The following is a 20,321-nucleotide window of genomic DNA, read 5'->3' on the forward strand; positions in this document are numbered from 1 at the left end:
GGTCACACTTGTGCACTACCGCTCTATTCAAACACGGAATATGGGACCCCAACATTCATCTAGCAGTCTGACCCCCATCAAGCAAGCATTACCTATGCCATATAATGATGATGTAAAAGAGTTATAGGTTACAGAAGAAGAAAAAAAAAAGTCTACTTTTTTCCATTAGACAGAGTGCCACTCCTGCCCATGGACTGTGTCCAGTATTGCCTTTCAGCCATTTTTCTATGATATGTAATACTGAACGCAGCCCATAGACTGAAATGATGCGTTTTTTTTGTTTTTTTTTTTTGGGGGGGGGGGGGGGGGAAGAGAAAAATTACATTTTCTTCATTTGTTTTTGTTCTCATACAGTCACCTCCATGCAGCTCGTGGGTACTGGTACTGTGGCTACAGGCTCTTATTTGGAGGGCTATAACCCTGTGGTCAGGAGCTGAAGTACCACATAAGGTTTACTAACAAATGGAGATCACTATATTGGAAGTTCATTACATTTTATTTGTTACTCCGCAGAAGACATTTTGTTCTACTACCAATAACTGCTCTGGGCAATATTAACAAAATACCAACATTCATCTGGAAATGGTTTCTTAAAAGGTGACCCGTCTCAACTCATATTTCCCAAAACCCAGGCAGCCTTAACCAGAGCCCGGCTGCACGACTGCGGTCGGGTATATTTTCTGTATGAAACACTCGGGCGGGCGTTTCAGAGAAAATAGTGTGAAGATCTGGTAGGGTCCATACTGGAGACAAGACTAGGCCAGCGCCGACCCCAGCTGGCTTTACCCAGATCCGCTTTAGGGGACTGACAGGTCTTTACTGTGTGTATGCTTAGCAAGAGACCTGTCAATCACCCAGAGCGGCGCTGTACAAAAAAACAGCAGGCGGTGGCACTGGACTCGTCTGATCTCCCCTGTAGTCCCCGGATGGACCTTTAAGTTACATTTTCTCTAAAACCCAAGAGCTTTTCAGAGAGAAAAATCTACCTGGCTGCAATCTGATTCTCGCGGAGTGTAGTTTAAGCAACATAAATCAAGAGCCAGGTTCCCTTTAAGAACGCAATCTACATTTCATTGGGTCCAAGCACCTGAATGCAGCAATTAACCCCTGCTGTACTGCAGATTTTAAAGCCGTGCTCGATCATAATCGGCTCCTATGGAATCCAGTCCCATGGTACTAAGCATTACTTCTTCGTTTATTCTACAATACTATAAAGGCAATTTGTTTTCGCATTCTTCAGCACAAAGTCACAAAAGCAAAGAAAAGATTTCATTCTCCGAACCTGTAAAATAAAGACACAGTGACTACAACTAAACTCATTTCCCTCCGAAAATGGAGAATAAAATCCTTAAAAAAATAAAAATAATAATAATTGAGAATAATCTCTGGAGCAAATTGAATTCTAGAAAAAACATCACCAACACAATATGCTATTCTTCAAAGAAGAACATATTTTGGCTCATTTTGAGTTTCACACAAAAGTAATGTGATGCAAATAAAAATATACAGAATAAAAAAAAATTAAAAATAAATTAGCAACCTAAAAACAGATCACACACACAAAAATATATTCTTGGCATCGGCTCCCTGACATTTAACACAGTTGGCACAGATATTTGGACAACCTGTATGTATGTTATGATATGTAGCTTTTATGATATATTATACAATAGAGATGCCATAGAATAAATCATACATCAACAAATGATAGCGGGATTAACTGTACATTCTGCCCCATGGTGGCCAAGGCTGCATTCGATTAACCCATCACGGGTCCCTTTTCTCTTTGCGGCAGATACGACCATTCGGAAATGAACCCGCCGTAGCAGACTTGTCTAGAAGGCCTTAAGCTCACAAACCATTAGAACAGTTTTCAGTCATAGCTGGCCATTAGGTAGAAACACGTCCTTCATATTACATAAAGCTCAAACAGATTTGTAAAATTCTAATATTTACAAATGTTCCGTTTTCATGCAAATAAAGACAAGTCGTATTAAAAAATAAAAATAATAATATAATAGTACAGTTTTACAATAAAGACATGCAAAGGTGTAAAACAGGAGTCATTAAAAACCTTGGAATAACTTTACATCAATCCATGTGTGTATACATAAATGTATCTACACATATATACACACAAATATAACCAATGTATTTACACAACTCAAAAATGATATATACAGAAACATGTACACCTGTGGAATACAAAAATAAAAAAACTACGGGAAATAAAATATGCCTAAAAAGGGGGGGGGGGGGGGAATAGTAAGTCAAGAAGCAGTAGATTGGTGCAAATAGAATATTGGAAAGAAATTGTGTTCTTGAACTGAAAATCACTGCACAGTGGATTGAACGGTGAAAATGTGGAGCGTTTGGTGAGACAAGGCTTTTGTCATGAGCAGTCTTCTGCTGTAAACATTGATGTAGCAGCTGCTGGCTTCGGATGTATGGATGGTCACACATTCAGAGAAGGAATTCCATATCAGTCACTAGTTAGAGGTGGTCCGTGCCTCCCATCCAGACAGGGTTCCTGCGGCTCCAGTCGGCACCCCCATCAATAGTCTTTCACTGGAGCCAGCTCTGGCACTAGATTAACTGTGATGTTTTTATACAACCTGTCTATGACGATATTTGGAGCATATATCAAATTGTTTAATCCATCTAGGAACTGACGTTCTTTAGAATATCGCAGCAATTTGTACCTGTGCAGGGGAAAAGAAAAAGGATAGTGTATCATTACACGGCGGCCTGGTCGGGGCAGTGTCTAAAGCAGACGACCATGATAAAAGAGGCAGCATACATATAGAGCCATCTATAATAACACAAGACTAACAAGTGCCACTATGTAATCTAGCATGGCATTTTACCCCTGTGGGCCGACATCATCCCTTCTTCTGTAATTGGAGTGGGCATGCATCTGCATGAATTAGTTCCATTGCATAACACTAAAGCTTCACTGTTGGAAACTTGGTGCACGGCCAGAAATAACCTGTAATATCCGGCCTCTATACAGGATGGAGGAGCGCACTGCAATGGATTTCATTACTCGGAGCTCTTTAGCTCCCTCTAGTGGTGGCAGTAGGACGCCAGCAGTTTCCGCTTTTCAGCTCCATCCAATATAACGACATACTGAGTAATCATCACAGAATTGGCTCCTCGCTCTAATGATACTGACCGGCCTAAGAACTGCACCTCTCCTCTATGATGATGAGGAATCGACTTGTATTTCCCAAGGTCTCCTTCTGGCCGGGAAACATTGAAGCCAGCATAATGCACCCTGGAATCATAAATACAAACAAATCAACAGATCTGCCAGGAGATCGAGACCACAGACATCACTATTATAGGTCCATACAGACAAATACAACTTAGGTCACTTTTGGGGTGCAAACACTCATTAAAGGGAAGGTGCCACCAGTTTTCTTGTATTTTGTTTTTTTGTGAAATTAAGCTTAAAATAGTAATTAAAATGTATTAATGCAATGTTTGCACTGTTTGCAAACATTTCTATATGAAAAATATTATAGATTTTTCTACAAATATACATATTTACCACTAGGGGGAGCATTTTCCGTTTTAGACCTCAAGCAGCTATAGTAAGATTTAGCAGCTCTGCCCCAGGGATATTAGACCACCCAAAAGGGGAGGGAAATGGTGATGTCAGCAGTTACTGCCCCAACAGTAAGAATGAAGAGCAGCAGCACCATTTTGTGTGTGACTGCCCTGTGACCTGCTATCACCAGCAGTTACTGCAGCGGAGTCACAGCTAGTTTAGAGAGGAGCAGAACACAGTGGGCTCAGCAGCATCTGGACCCAAGAAGAGTGAAGACATGTGGTGTGCATGGAGCAGCATTAGGAGCTGTCTGGGAGCTCCAGCTCTGCAGTGAATAGCCAGGCATTATGGAGGGAGGGGAGAGATGCATTGTATGGCTAAGGCTGGGGTCACAGTAGACCGCAATACGGACGAGTGCAATGCGATAAAAAAAATCGCATTGCGCTCATCCCAATGTTAATCTATGGGGCAGCTCCCATCATCCGATATTTTCTCGGCCGTATTCAGGATCCGAGTGAAATCGCAGCATGCTGCGATAGTCAGCGTTTCTCGGCCGAGAATCGCCAATGAAAGTCTATGGGGGTGAGAAAAAATAGCACAGCACACGGACCATCAGTGTGACTTGCGAGAAATTCTCAGGCATTGGGCAGGTGACAGGAAAGGTTCAGCCATTATTTGCTCATTTTGCAAGTGTGTGAGAAAATCTCACCATACGGATGTCACACGGATCATTGGATGCGAGAAAATCGCATCCTCGCACTGCACACGGATCACTGTTTTGGTAACATTTATGCGATTCTCGTCCGTCAAAAACGGACCGTTTTTTTATACGTTGTGTCCCCGGCCTAAGAGTGACTGATGGGAGAGAAAGAGACGTGAAGTCTGATGAGTGAGACACATATGGAGTGTGATGGGGAAATACACATTGAGGCTGTGTGCACACGTTCAGGATTTTTCGCATTTTTTTGCGTTTCTTCGCTATAAAAATGTGATAAACAATTTAAAAATGCATACATATGCATCCCATTATTTATAATGCATTCCGCAATTTTTGTGCATATGTTGCGTTTTTTCTGGGGGGAAAACGCATCGCAGTAAAAAACGCAACATGTTCTGCGCATGTCGTGTCTCCTCCTTTGATGTGGGCTCCGGCGGTGAGCCCACATCAAAGTCACGACATGTCGGCTGTTTTGTACAGCTGACATGTGCGCGCAATAGCGGCAGGTGAAATTGCTATTCACCCGCCGCTATTAACCTGTTAAATGCCGCTGTCAAATGCTGACAGCGGCATTTAACTACCGCTTCCTACACATATTTAGTATCGCCGCGTTCAGAATCGCCCAATCTGTCAATAAAAAAAAACATGACTGACATGTGCCCGCAATAGCGGCGGGTGAGATCGCGATTCAACCGTTCCTCTGTATGTGTTTTCCGTCCGGCGGAAACCGCTGTTTTGACGGATCCTGCAAAAAACGGATGAAACGTGTGGCCATCCGGCGCTAATACAACTCAATGAGAAAATAACGGATCCGGCGAAAAAAAACTGATCTGGCAGAAAAAAAAGTAAATTGTGGAAAAAAAACGGATCTGGCGTGAAAAAACGGATCCGGCGGAAAGAACTGATCTGGCAGAAAAAAAGGAACTTGTGGAAAAAAAACGGATCCGGCGGAAAAAAACGGATTAGGCGGGAAAAAAAGGATCCGATGGAAAAAAACTGATCTGGCAGAAAAAAAAGGAAATTGTGGAAAAAAACGGATAAGGCGGAAAAAAACGGATAAGGCGGAAAAAAATGGATCTGGGGGGGAAAAACAGATCCGGCGAAAAAAACTGATCTGGCAGAAAAAAAAGGAACTTGTGGAAAAAAACGGATCCGGTGGGAAAAAACGGATCCAGCGGGAATTAACGGATCCAGCAGGAAAAAAATGGATCCGGTGGGAAAAAACTGATCCGGCGGAAAAAAACGGATTCTGCAAATGTGCTCGCAGGATGCGTTTTTTTCCCATAAACTTGTATTAGCGACAGATCGTGACGGATGGCCACACGTCGCGTCCGTCGTGCAACGGATCCATCGTGTTTTGGCGGACCGTCGGCATGAAAAAACGTTCAAGTGAACTTTTTTTGTCCAGCGCGTCCGCCATTTTCTACCGCGCATGCGCTGCCAAAACTCCGCCCCCTCCTTCCAGACTTCAGAATGGGCAGTGGATGTCTTGAAAAACTGCATCCGCTGCCCACGTTAGGCACAAATTTCACAACGTGCGTCGGTACGTCGGCCCGACGCATAGCAAACGGACTCGTACCGACGCAAGTGTGAAAGAGGCCTTTATGAGGGTTGAATTAAAAAAAAAACAAAAAAAACGCGTGGGCGCCCGTGCAATTTTCTGCGCCAGAGGGGGAAAGCCAACGGCCGGGGGCCAATATCTGTAGCCTGCTATGAATATCAGCCCGCAGCTGTCTGTATAGCCTTTACTGGCTATTAAAATAGGGGGACCCCCCCAAAAAAAATTGCGTGGTGTCCCCCTATATTTTATAGCCAGAAAGGCTACGCAGACAGCTGCAGGCTGATATTCATAGCCTAGAGAGGGGCCATGGATATTGCCCCCCCCCCAGGCTACAAATACCAGTCCGCAGCCGCCCCAGAAATGGCGCATCTGTAAGATGTGCTAATTCCGGCACTTAGCCCCTCTCTTCCCAGTCCCGTGTAGCGGTGGGATATGGGGTAATGAAGGGTTAATGTCACCTTGCTATTGTAAGGTAACATTAAGCCGGGTTAATAACGGAGAGGCGTCAAAAAGACGCCTATCCGTTATTAATCCAATAGTAAGAAAGGGTTAAAAAAACACGCACACATTAGGAAAAAAGTATTTTAATATTCTTCATTTCACCATACTTACCATACTTCAGCGCCTGCAAAAAACGTAAAATAATAAACCGTATACTACCTGTCCGCTGTAGTCCAATTAATATCGAGTGTCCCACGACGATCTCCCCTATAGAACAGTGACATCGGGTGATGTCACTGCTCTATAGGACCCTCAGTGACACACTGTCAGGAGACAATGGCTCCTACAGTGCATCACTGAGAGGTTACCTTAGGACAAGGTCTCACTTTATGGCAATTGCTGCATGGGAAAATTTCTCATACAGCAATGGCATAAAGTGAGACTAGGGACTTTTTTTTTTTTTTACAGTGGCGGAGGAATACAGTGGTGGAAGGATACCTTCCTGCTATCATTGTGTTCCTGGAGCCCCTAGAGAGCAGTCGCATTATCTGATGCTGCTGCTCTCCACGGGAGATCGCCGTGGGACACTCGTGGATTTCTGCGGACAGGGAGTATATTGGTTGTTTGTTTTTTTAATATTTTTTTTACAGATGACACTGGCTTCGGGGAACAAAGTGACAAGTAATGGTGAGTATGTACTCTATGTTTAATGTACTGTATGTAATGTATGAATGTATTGTATGTAGCATGTATGTAGCATGTATGTATGGAGTATTTTTTTTTTTTCATTCAACACATTAGCCGGATGATGGGACTATTACTGTCCCATAATTGGCTAATGTGTCAATCACTGTCATTGTAGCAGGCATCGTCCGATGGGACTTGTAGTCCCATCGGACGATGCTTGCATACACGCATAGAGACCCCCCCACGCCGCACAGAGACCCCCCACGCCGCAGAGACCCCCCCACGCCGCACAGAGACCCCCCCACGCCGCACAGAGACCCCCCACGCCGCACAGAGACCCCCCCACGCCGCACAGAGACCCCCCCACGCCGCACAGAGACCCCCCACACGCCGCACAGAGATCCCCGACGCCGCAGAGACCCCCCCACGCCGCACAGAGACCCCCCCACGCCGCACAGAGACCCCCCCACGCCGCACAGAGACCCCCCACGCCGCACAGAGATCCCCCCACGCCGCACAGAGACCCCCCCACGCCGCACAGAGACCTCCCCACGCCGCAGAGATCCCCCACGCCGCAGAGACCCCCGCACGCCGCAGAGACCCCCCATGCCGCACAGAGACCCCCGCACGCCGCAGAAACCCCCCCATGCCGCACAGAGATCCCCCACGCCGCAGAGACCTCCCCACGCCGCACAGAGATCCCCCCACGCCGCACAGAGACCTCCCCACGCCGCACAGAGACCCCCGCACGCCGCAGAAACCCCCCCATGCCGCACAGAGATCCCCCACGCCGCACAGAGACCTCCCCACGCCGCACAGAGACCCCCGCACGCCGCAGAGACCCCCGCATGCCGCACAGAGACCCCCGCACGCCGCAGAAACCCCCCATGCCGCACAGAGACCTCCCCACGCCGCAGAGATCCCCCACGCCGCACAGAGACCCCCGCACGCCGCAGAGACCCCCGCATGCCGCACAGAGACCCCGCACGCCGCAGAAACCCCCCCATGCCGCACAGAGATCCCCCACGCCGCACAGAGACCTCCCCACGCCGCACAGAGATCCCCCCACGCCGCACAGAGACCCCCGCACGCCGCAGAAACCCCCCCATGCCGCACAGAGATCCCCCACGCCGCACAGAGACCTCCCCACGCCGCAGAGATCCCCCCACGCCGCACAGAGATCCCTCCACGCCGCACAGAGACCTCCCCACGCCGCACAGAGACCTCCCCACGCCGCACAGAGATCCCCCCACGCCGCACAGAGACCCCCCCACGCCGCACAGAGATCCCCGACGCCGCACAGAGACCCCCCCACGCTGCACAGAGACCTCCCCACGCCGCACAGAGATCCCCCCACACCGCAGAGATCCCCCATGCCGCACAGAGACCCCCGCACGCCGCAGAGATCCCCCCACGCCGCACAGAGACCCCCCCACGCCGCACAGAGACCCCCGCACGCCGCAGAAACCCCCCCCATGCCGCAGAGATCCCCCACGCCGCAGAGACCTCCCCACGCCGCACAGAGATCCCCCCACGCCGCAAAGAGACCCCTCCACGCCGCACAGAGACCTCCCCACGCCGCACAGAGATCCCCCCACGCCGCACAGAGACCCCCCCACGCCGCACAGAGATCCCCGACGCCGCACAGAGACCCCCCCACGCCGCACAGAGACCTCCCCACGCCGCACAGAGACCCCCCCACGCCGCACAGAGACCCCCCACGCCGCACAGAGAGGGAGAGCGACACAGGGGGAGAGTGCAGTTTACCGGAGATCACTGGGACTCTGTGCAAGTGGGGAGGCGGAGACAGAGCAGGAGAAGCACACGGCAGAGTGTGAGAGCAGAGGATGTCTGCCCAGAACCTGCAGTGCCTGGAGTACAGAGGAGAAGTGAGGGCTTCTTCTCTCCTGTGATAGAGAGCAAGTGGAGCTCGGCAGATAGCACAGGGCTCTAATAAAATGGCAGCTAGTCACACCTACAGCAGTGAGTTGTGCAGCCCACAGAGGCGTGCCCAGCACACTGCTAATGCTGCTGCAATGTTAGAGATAGGGTCCGAGCCGGTCTATTATCTCCTATGTCCATGGGGTGCCGTAATCTGACACTGATAGTGACGTACTACTGCTGCAAAACCAAGATGTCAGCCCCCAGTGCATTCTTTCTACTCATATAACACACAAAATCTGTTTTACATGCATTCAAATCTGGGTTATAACAGCATGTTATGCTACATTACATTGATTAATTAATGATCTACAAACGCGGTACCTTCCCTTTAAGTAACACCAAAACCATTCCATGTAATAAAGCTTACATGGCGGCACAGTAGTGGAGCTCAGCCACGGAGCCACAATTTGTTAAAGTGGTTTTCCAGGGCGTTTCATTTGTAAATATAAAGTTGTGCATCACTTACCCTCCTGGGGTAAAGCACAGGGTCTCCACCGCTGCATTGATCTTCATTGCTTGGCTGCAGTGGCGACATCTCAGTAATATCGCTGCAGACAATCACTGAGCTCAGCATTTCTGAGCGTCTCATGCCCTTTACATGGGCAAATTCTGAGCTCAGTGATTGGCTGCAGCATGGCTAACAAACATAGACCAGAGAAGCAGCGGAGACATTGTGCGGGAACCCCAGAAAAGGTAGAGTAAAGCAAAATGTTTTGTTTTTGTTTTTTTTTACAACAAACTGAACAGATCAAGACAAGATTTCTTAAGGGGAGAAGCCTTTCAAGATGGGTCATCAACATCAGATCAGTGGGGTCTGTCTCTTGGCATCAGCCAATTAAAGGCTCTGTTTCGTGTCCTCTTTATTTTGTAGTGACTGTTACTGGTAAACTCATTCCCATTCATCTGAATAGGACTCAGCAGCAAAGAGGTGCAGTACCATATACAGCCACTACTTGGTGCACAGAGCCAGTAAAAGAGGCCCTCTGGTGCACCGCTACCCCTTTAATTAGCTCGTCAGGGTCGAGAGTCATATTCCCAAAACTCTGACATTTATAGCCATCAAAGACCTGGAATGTTTCTGTAAGGAAATGGAATTACCTAATATGTAAATAACAAAACCACCACAATAAATCAAGGATCCAATGACAACCCGCAGTAACCACATTTTTGAGAAGTCCACTGACAATACAGGTTACCATAATTATTTGCGGAACCTTTTGGGAACTGTCGTATTATGATAACAATCAAAGTGGATTAAATATAACAGGGTGCAGAAAAATCAATTCTATGCGGAGTGATGGGTACTTCTGCTTAGACGCTACACTATGGTGACAGATCTGATAAATATGCGATTAATAGTAATATGGAGATCTGTACAATGGTGGCTTTGTTCCCCACAATGATACATTGTATGAACCTGCGTACAGTTCTCATCCTTGAGGCTGTGTGTACTCACCTGTTCCATAAATCATCGTCTTCACCTCCCCAGCCCCAGAAAGCATTGGGAAATCCATTGATCTTTCGAAATTGCTCCACCGTCAAACCACTCACACCACCAAAGAACTCATTGTATGGTAGACTGAAAGATAGGAAGACAAAACGGGTCACTGAGCGGTATCGTGTCTATGAAAAGCAAAGGCCCATTTACACCGGACAGTTATCACAAGACTATACATTCTCCACAGCACATTGTCCTGTGCATACATGTGACAATGTGCTGCCGATAACCTGATGCTGTATGGTACATAATGATCATATTAACCATTGCTCTGTGAGCATAGAATATTCGTCAGCCAGTACATAAGTAAATAAAATAAGCACATAATCACAAATGGGTCCTACTGGAATAGTATACTATGTTATGTAAGGGCAGTAAAAAGCATATGGCCCACTGTCCAAATTTAATTATGTAAAAACAAAGGATAAAAGAAACCTTTAATTAATAAATAATACAAATAATAAAATCTGATGCCAACAAAAGTTCCCCCCAAAGTGAATTCCTCCACACGCATGGTATGGTAAGTCTACTGTATCCCCCATCACAGTATGATGCTCCAACAGTGATCTTCCACACAGAATAATGGGCCCCACAGTCCTCCATACAAAATAATGGGTCCAACATTGTCCTCCATAAAGAAAAATGGACCCCACACAGTCCTCCATACAGAATAATGGACTCCATAGAGTCCTCCATACAGAATGTGCCCCACAGAGTGCTCCATACAGAATAATGGACCTCACATAGTCCTCCATACAGAATAATGGACTCCATAGAGTCCTCCATACAGAATGTGCCCCACAGAGTGCTCCATACAGAATAATGGACCTCACATAGTCCTCCATACAGAATAATGGACTCCATAGAGTCCTCCATACAGAATGTGCCCCACAGAGTGCTCCATACAGAATAATGGGCCCCACATAGTCCTCCATACAGAATAATGGGCCCCACATAGCCCTCCATACAGAATAATGGGCCCCACATAGCCCTCCATACAGAATGGGCCCCATATAATCCTCCATACAGAATAATGGGCCCCACATAGTCCTCCATACAGAATAATGGGCCCCACATAATCCTCCATACAGAATAATGGACTCCATAGAGTCCTCCATACAGAATGTGCCCCACAGAGTGCTCCATACAGAATAATGGGCCCCACATAGTCCTCCATACAGAATAATGGGCCCCACATAGCCCTCCATACAGAATAATGGGCCCCACATAGCCCTCCATACAGAATGGGCCCCATATAATCCTCCATACAGAATAATGGGCCCCACATAGTCCTCCATACAGAATAATGGGCCCCACATAATCCTCCATACAGAATAATGGGCCCCATATAATCCTCCATACAGAATAATGTGCCCCACATAGTCCTCCATACAGAATAATGGGCCCCACATAGTCCTCCATACAGAAAAATTGGATCCACATAGTCCTCCTTACAGTATAATATCCCCACATATACCTTGGCTTCGCAGGCCAAATATAATCACTCTGAGGGCCAGATTTTGACATGTGTGCTGTAGGCTATGTCTGGAGATAGAGTGTCTAAACCAAGGAGAGAGCATATAATCTTGATTCAGCTTTTCTGCTCTGGGTCAGGTGGCTTTCCAGTATATTAATAAATATATATTAATATCAATTCTATTAGGTTTCTACTATCTCCCCGCACTCACCTTTCCCATGAGTGTTAATACTGTTATTAAAGTCACTTACAACAGACTTATGTAAATGAGCATGCACCAATAGGATATTTTAGCCTTTCATTTCAAAAGGTTTTGATTTTTACACTATTTTTAGGTTTCTGAATATACACACACACACACACACACACATTAAAAAAGGGGTTGTCCATAACTTTTATATTGATGACCTATGTACCTACTTTATGTACATGATTAATATGGTGGCAGTCAGCTTGCCTGAGCTGCTGTTAATGGAGACTAACCATTGCTGGACCTAGTGCACGAGCGCTGGTCCAGTGATGTCAGCACCACTGTTCCCAGGGGATGACATTGTTGTATCACGTACAGGCTGCAGTTACTGTGGCTGACCGGCTGCAGGCTTTACAATTTTGTGTAAGCAAATGTCTGCATAGAATATGGAATTAGAGCTGAGAGGCCACTCACTGGCCACAACCAACACGTGACACAGACATCACTGGAACAAAATGTCGGCGGGAGGTATACAATGTTTTTAGTTTGAGGGTATGTGCACACGTCAGGATTTTTAACGTTTTTTTTTTGCGGAATTTCGCTATAAAAACGCTATAATTCCGCATCAAAAACGCTAAAAATATGCATCCTATCATTTAGAATGCATTCCACATTTTTTGTGCAGATGTATGCGTTTTTTTCCGCAAAAAAAAACGCATACCGCAAAAAATCCGGACATGCTCTATCTTTTTGCGGATTTTTTGCCGATTTCTAAGCCAAAAGGACATTCCGGAAAAAAAAAAAAAAAAAATCCGCAAAAATTCCGCAAAAAATCCACGCAAAAACCGCGCAAATTCCACGAGAAATTCGCGCAAAAAAAAAACCACGTGTATTTCTGGCAGAATTCTCAGGATTTGGTCAGGAAAAAATCCTGACGTGTGCACATACCCTTAATTCAGGTCCTGAATTGATTAAAATGGGGTTGCCCAGCAGTGGATAATCCCTTTAACATGACTTAGAGATCTGCTTTATAACAGCCACATTGATCATAGATGGAGATGTTCACGGTCGTCTATGAGACAATGTGCTGGGTATGCTCAGCTTTCAGTGCAGAGGTCATAGTACGGAGAGGGGAAGGAGGCGAGTTGTGACCATCACCTATAATAAATGTTATCTACATATGGCCATTACCTGTCATTGTAATGCTGGCTGTGAGGATAATGACACTGCTGAGAAGTGCTCTCTGCAGGATAGGAAGTGTAAGTATTAAATGGCCAGCGTGAAATCTACAAGATTTCAGATTTTTTTTTTCATACAGATCATTACATAGGAAAAAAAAAAACAACTACATTTGTCATTGACAGCAGGTTATTTTCTGATAACACATTGCCTTTATGCCAGCCATACACAAGATAGGTGAAATGGCAAATTGAGCAAATTCAGCTAATGCCTCCATTTTGTTTAGTGCAGCATGCTATCTCCCACTAGATCAGAGGATCATATATATTATAATGCTGTGCCTGATCCCTATTTGCTCCTAAAAGTGCCGTCAGTGACGCATCAGGGGACCCTCAAACAAGTAAGACAGAGGGTCAAAATTTCTGAAATTGCCATGATCTGTCATTATGTAATGTGCATGACCAGACATTGACAAGGACATGATGTCAATACAACTACAATCCTGTTAAATCAAAGTTTACAAAGTCCATCATTTTCTGGAATATTTTGGATAAACTTGAGCACTTCAGAGCCAGCACAGGAAGAATCCACGGCCCATTCACTGCATGATTCACTCACCTAAGCAGTGGCGCACCTGTTTAGGTCTCTCGACAGCAGAACACACGAGGAAGGGGTTTTGCATAATGTGTATACTGATGAAAAACGCTTTGTTATTAATCAAATAAACGCTATTTTTGGATGAAAGGACCCTCCTCAGGAGAAAACAAGCGAGGACACAAGAAGAGACCCATGACTCATATGACACCTAATACACAACATATTTGGTTGTGTGTCACAGAAGCCCGGCATTGTGAGGTTACAGATGACATCCTGAGCAGCTTCTTAGGTTCCAGTGGTTCCCAGGCAGCGTCCGTGGTCCAGTAACTCTACATGTTCTTCTATTACGGCACAAGCAATGTCAGCAGCTCTCGTCTTGGCACCTAAAGTTCCCTTCATATTGATAATTCTCCTAAACATAAAGTTTCCATCCTTCTTGGACTTCTTCCACCTGCAGTCTTTCCCAATCCGCCCGATAACCATTAGGAGAGGTCTTTCATCCAAAAATGTCATTATGCTGTTAATTCTATGTATTGCACACATTATATATGATGGCTGTATGTTTATGTACACAGCTGTGCTATGCAGCCTTTTATTACATAAAAAGGAACGGATTACGGTATGAAAGAGGTCTGTTCTTCCAACATAATGAAGAATGGATCTCCAGTACGTATACATAAAACACGGGGGGGCCGGGGAACAACATTTGCCCTTGTAGGACTACACATTCGTATATGTCCAAGAAATACTCCCAACAAATACTTCTGACAGAAGGCTCACACAGGGGAGCGAAGTTTTTAGGAAAATAAAAGGCTGCTTTTTTTATTTTCAACTGTATGGTTAAGTAACAAAAACTACTTACATGTACATATATTTGTCAAGCTTTGTAGCAAAGTGACGCGGCATTTCCCCACATCCATAGTAATTTCTATCGTTTTCAGGAATGTGATCCACATCATGGAAAATGACACAATCCCATTTTCGATCCTTCATGGCTTCCTTAAACCCAACATTAAACAACATGGCTCGATTGAACGTCTGAGTACCGGCCTAGAAACAAGCAAAGCACTTCCTTATAAAATGCTGAAATCTGTGTGTAGATGATAAGTTCATTAGTCGCGAACAGACAGTAACGGCAGCTATTTATGTGGATATAAACCGACAAACAACTGCACTCAGCATGCAGAAGCCTATGTGAATGAACTACATACAGTGGGGCAAAAAAGTATTTAGTCAGTCAGCAATAGTGCAAGTTCCACCACTTAAAAAGATGAGAGGCGTCTGTAATTTACATCATAGGTAGACCTCAACTATGGGAGACAAACTGAGAAAAAAAAAATCCAGAAAATCACATTGTCTGTTTTTTTATCATTTTTTTTGCATATTATGGTGGAAAATAAGTATTTGGTCAGAAACAAACAATCAAGATTTCTGGCTCTCACAGACCTGTAACTTCTTCTTTAAGAGTCTCCTCTTTCCTCCACTCATTACCTGTAGTAATGGCACCTGTTTAAACTTGTTATCAGTATAAAAAGACACCTGTGCACACCCTCAAACAGTCTGACTCCAAACTCCACTATGGTGAAGACCAAAGAGCTGTCAAAGGACACCAGAAACAAAATTGTAGCCCTGCACCAGGCTGGGAAGACTGAATCTGCAATAGCCAACCAGCTTGGAGTGAAGAAATCAACAGTGGGAGCAATAATTAGAAAATGGAAGACATACAAGACCACTGATAATCTCCCTCGATCTGGGGCTCCACGCAAAATCCCACCCCGTGAGGTCAGAATGATCAGAAGGACGGTGAGCAAAAATCCCAGAACCACGCGGGGGGACCTAGTGAATGAACTGCAGAGAGCTGGGACCAATGTAACAAGGCCTACCATAAGTAACACACTACGCCACCATGGACTCAGATCCTGCAGTGCCAGACGTGTCCCACTGCTTAAGCCAGTACATGTCTGGGCCCGTCTGAAGTTTGCTAGAGAGCATTTGGATGATCCAGAGGAGTTTTGGGAGAATGTCCTATGGTCTGATGAAACCAAACTGGAACTGTTTGGTAGAAACACAACTTGTCGTGTTTGGAGGAAAAAGAATACTGAGTTGCATCCATCAAACACCATACCTACTGTAAAGCATGGTGGTGGAAACATCATGCTTTGGGGCTGTTTCTCTGCAAAGGGGCCAGGACGACTGATCCGGGTACATGAAAGAATGAATGGGGCCATGTATCGTGAGATTTTGAGTGCAAACCTCCTTCCATCAGCAAGGGCATTGAAGATGAAACGTGGCTGGGTCTTTCAACATGACAGTGATCCAAAGCACACCGCCAGGGCAACGAAGGAGTGGCTTCGTAAGAAGCATTTCAAGGTCCTGGAGTGGCCTAACCAGTCTCCAGATCTCAACCCTATAGAAAACCTTTGGAGGGAGTTGAAAGTCTGTGTTGCCAAGCGAAAAGCCAAAAACATCACTGCTCTAGAGGAGATCTGCATGGAGGAATGGGCCAACATACCAACAACAGTGTGTGGCAACCTTGTGAAGACTTACAGAAAACGTTTGACCTCTGTCATTGCCAACAAAGGATATATTATAAAGTATTGAGATGAAATTTTGTTTCTGACCAAATACTTATTTTCCACCATAATATGCAAATAAAATGTTAAAAAAACAGACAATGTGATTTTCTGGATTTTTTTTTCTCAGTTTGTCTCCCATAGTTGAGGTCTACCTATGATGTAAATTACAGACGCCTCTCATCTTTTTAAGTGGTGGAACTTGCACTATTGCTGACTGACTAAATACTTTTTCGCCCCACTGTACATAGTTACAAGGTTTCATCAACTTGCAGTTAACACAATTGCCACATTTGAAAAAACCTTAGATTTTCCGATCTAACCAAGTGCCCTCCGAGTTGGATCTCTTAAAGAAGATATGCAGCATTATTATCAGATTATCACTGATGGAACGTCCCTTCCTAAACGTGATCATTGGTCGAGGACCCACAATCCCCCCAAATCAGGGTCGGCCACCAGGATGTCCTAATACTTTAGGATTCCTACCACTCTCCTCTTTTGACAGTCAAAAGTATCAATGATCCGGTAAGGTCTGAGCTTCTTTGAGGGCACTTGGTGTGAGTTTGCAATAAAGCCCAGATCATTGGTACTTTTGACTGTCAAAAGAGGAGAGTGGCAGGAATCCTAAATAAGTATTGGGACATCCTGGTGGCTACCCTCATTTGGGGGGATTGTGGGTCCTCGACCAATGATCACGTTTAGGAAGGGACGTTCCATCAGGGATATTCTGGTGCACAGCTTCTTTCAGAGATCCAACTCAGAGGGCACTTGGTTATATCGGAAAACCTAAGTTTTTTTTCAAATTTGGCAATTGTGTTAAAAGCATATGTGAATAATGAATAGATCAATTCTGAACTGCATTACTGCCATGTACTTGTAAGTCAGAGGTGCAGAGCGCACACAGTTGTGGGATCCTACCAGCCCTTCCATTTTATAGGCTAAAGTCCCCCACATACTTTAGATATCTGTCGGCTGAATGATGATTTGGCAAATCATTCAGCCAGAAGCTCTCTCACCCCACTGCCCCATACACAGGAATAAGGACTCTACAAAGTGATCCTGTGCTATGAGGGCCGCTGCCAGACATCTACAACAAATCCTGAAATTATGTCGGGGGAGAGTTGGTGTATATGGGGCCATTAGGTCCTGATGAGCTTAGTTTGCCAATGTAGGTTCCCATCTAAAGAGTTTGCCTATCGCTGGCAGATGGGTTCACACAATTTGATCAAAATTTGTACGAAGAGCCTTAAATGTATAGATCTCGTTTATACAGCAGTAATGCAATTCTAAATTCATATATTCAGTTTTTCCCTCTACCTTAGCGGACTCAGAGTGCGGCTGGATGCTTATTTGCAATGCAGTCACAGCAACCTGCACCTGGAAATTTATTTCATTTTACTACAAGGTGTTTGGTTTTTTGCAGCACGTCATTTTACTTATGACTAAATGAGTAGCTTTAACATATGCTTACAAATAAGGTATCACATCTATTCCTTTTACTAATTCAAACCAGATAATGATTAGTTTATTGTTTAGTTGTTAATTTTAGATTTTGCTATTTTTTTAATGAATCTTCTGCTCAGGATTACGGGGGCGGCCATAATGCTTGAGCTGTGAATAAAAGCATTCAGACATTTGCTTTGCATAACTCCCATTTGGTGTCCAGTACATGCAGTATACAGCATATTGACCAGTAAGCAGAAGTAAACACTAAAATAGTACAGTATCTGCCCTTGCTTTTTAGTGTTGGACTGGAGGAAGCGACTTGCTGCCACTGAACACCCCCGATATACACGTGGCACCCTTCCAGCATGCGTCCTTCTTTAGGGCAACACAGAGAGGGCTCAGATGTCACTTCCAGCAAAAGAGACTCTTCCTCTTCTAGCTCTAAAACAGGAAAAGCCATCTAGACTGGTGCTGACATGTGAGATGGCATGGCGTTGCCTAGCGGGCACGAAAGCTGCTGGAGAAGTCATGAGCGGTGTCCCTGAACTCTCTAGGGAGGAAAAATCAACGGAAAGGAACACTTAAAATGTCAGCGGGAAGTTTTTTTTTTCAATAGTGACCATGCAAGCATGGGCCAATAGACTATAAACAGAAAATCTCATTTCTTTTTCATGCAGAAAATATATATGTTTCTTTAGCTGTAAAGCGATGAGACCGGCTTATCCTAAATAACAGTGGCCAATATACGGCAATGGAATCCGGTCGCCTACTCCTCCTATTGTAGGACGAGCAGCGACTTTGTTGTCAGTGCTGCTTTTAAGATTATTTGGGTATTAGATAAATATGATATTCTAACGGACGCCAAATTCAGGCCACAACATTTTTACCAGTAGATGGCAATGCAAACAAAAACGTCAGGTGTCCATGAGGAATGGTACGAATCAGGACCCGGATCCTGCATTCATCAGCACTCTCGCGCTCTCAGGGCTCAATCTGTATATCTAGATTTTTCCTGCTCTCAGGAACAAAATGAAGGAGAAAAAACTTCTATGTCGTCTCCCATGCACAACACACAGAAGAGGCGATCCTGCTTCCCTGTCTCATACATTATAGAGAGGAACAAAAAGATTCACAGGACCCTGATGGGGCGGCCATGTTGGAAGTCCGCGTTTGTCGGACCAGAGCATGGCAAAGCTTCACCTGCCAGCAGCCCCTGATTTCCCTGTTTAGTAGGCCACGAGATGCCATTAGGTTGCGGCTTGATGCATGCATGACATTGTAGGGCCAACTAATTGGAGGAGGTGCCAGGATGTTGCAGGTAATAGGATGTACGAGTGTAACGGAAACCCTTAGTTGGCACAGCAGCATGGCGGACATCATACACTAGTAATCAGAAGTTTTGATGTTAATCGTGTACTAGTGTGAGATACTAAGACGCTTCCTAGGATCAGCAGGAATTCTGATGTGTCTGCGCCTCTATTCAGCTGATCCGTTGTCCTTTCACCCTCTCCCTGTAGTCTTCTATTGGAAGCAGCTGTAACCTGATCCCTCAGTGAAGCTGAAGACCAGTCTTTTTCCTGCCTCCCTTTATCCTTCATAAAATATATGTAAAAAGTTTCTCATCACAGTATCTAATGATGGCATCAATGCAGTTATGGTGTCTACTAAAGAAACTATTAAAAAAAAATGTTGGGATATTGGTAGCAGGACACAAAAGTCGCACGCCACGTTATCATTATACACTGTGTGCAGAATTATTAGGCAAGTTGTATTTTAGAGGATTATTTTTATTATTGATCAACAACTATGTTCTCAATCAACCCAAAAGACTCCTAAATATCAAAGCTTAACCCCTTTCTGCCATTGGACGTAATATTCCGTCCATGTGGGGTGGGCCTTAATTCCCAAGGACGGAATATTACGTCCAGCGCGATCGGCCGCGCTCACGGGGGGAGCGCCGCCGATCGCGGCCGGGTGTCAGCTGCTTATCGCAGCTGACATCCGGCACTATGTGCCAGGAGCGGTCACGGACCGCCCCCGGCACATTAACCCCCGGCACACCGCGATCAAAGATGATCGCGATGTGCCGGCGGTGCAGGGAAGCATCGCGCAGGGAGGGGGCTCCCTGCGGGCTTCCCTGAGACCCCCGCAGCAACGCGATGTGATCGCGTTGCTCCGGGGGTCTCCTACCTCCCTCCCTGCAGTAAGTCCCGGATCCAAAATGGCCGCGGATCCGGGTCCTGCAGGGAGGGAGGTGGCTTACCAAGTGCCTGCTCAGAGCAGGCACTTGGTAACGCTGCACTGCTCTCAGACAGATCGGTGATCTGACAGAGTGCTGTGCAAACTGGCAGATCACCGATCTGTATTGTCCCCCCCTGGGGCAAAGTAAAAAAGTAAAAAAAAAAATTTCCAAGTGTGTAAAAAAAAAAAAAAAAAAAAAAAATCCTAAATAATGAA

The 20,321-nt window shown here is 45.5% G+C and overlaps 1 protein-coding gene across 1 annotated transcript in view; it reads right to left on the reverse strand.

Annotated features, from left to right (window-relative positions):
- Positions 1-333: 333 nt before the first annotated feature.
- Positions 334-20,321, reverse strand: part of B4GALT6 (beta-1,4-galactosyltransferase 6) — a 134,494-nt gene continuing 114,506 nt past the window's right edge. The window contains exons 6-9 of the mRNA XM_069731245.1: positions 14,708-14,895; positions 10,361-10,483; positions 3,176-3,277; positions 334-2,702 (exon numbers count right to left, since the gene is read on the reverse strand). Of these exons, the coding sequence (XP_069587346.1) occupies positions 2,555-2,702; positions 3,176-3,277; positions 10,361-10,483; positions 14,708-14,895 (561 nt within the window). The 3' untranslated portion in view covers positions 334-2,554. The remainder of the gene's footprint in view (positions 2,703-3,175; positions 3,278-10,360; positions 10,484-14,707; positions 14,896-20,321) is intronic.

The sequence above is a fragment of the Ranitomeya imitator genome, chromosome 6 (assembly GCF_032444005.1).
Source record: "Ranitomeya imitator isolate aRanImi1 chromosome 6, aRanImi1.pri, whole genome shotgun sequence".
Lineage (NCBI taxonomy): Eukaryota > Metazoa > Chordata > Amphibia > Anura > Dendrobatidae > Ranitomeya > Ranitomeya imitator.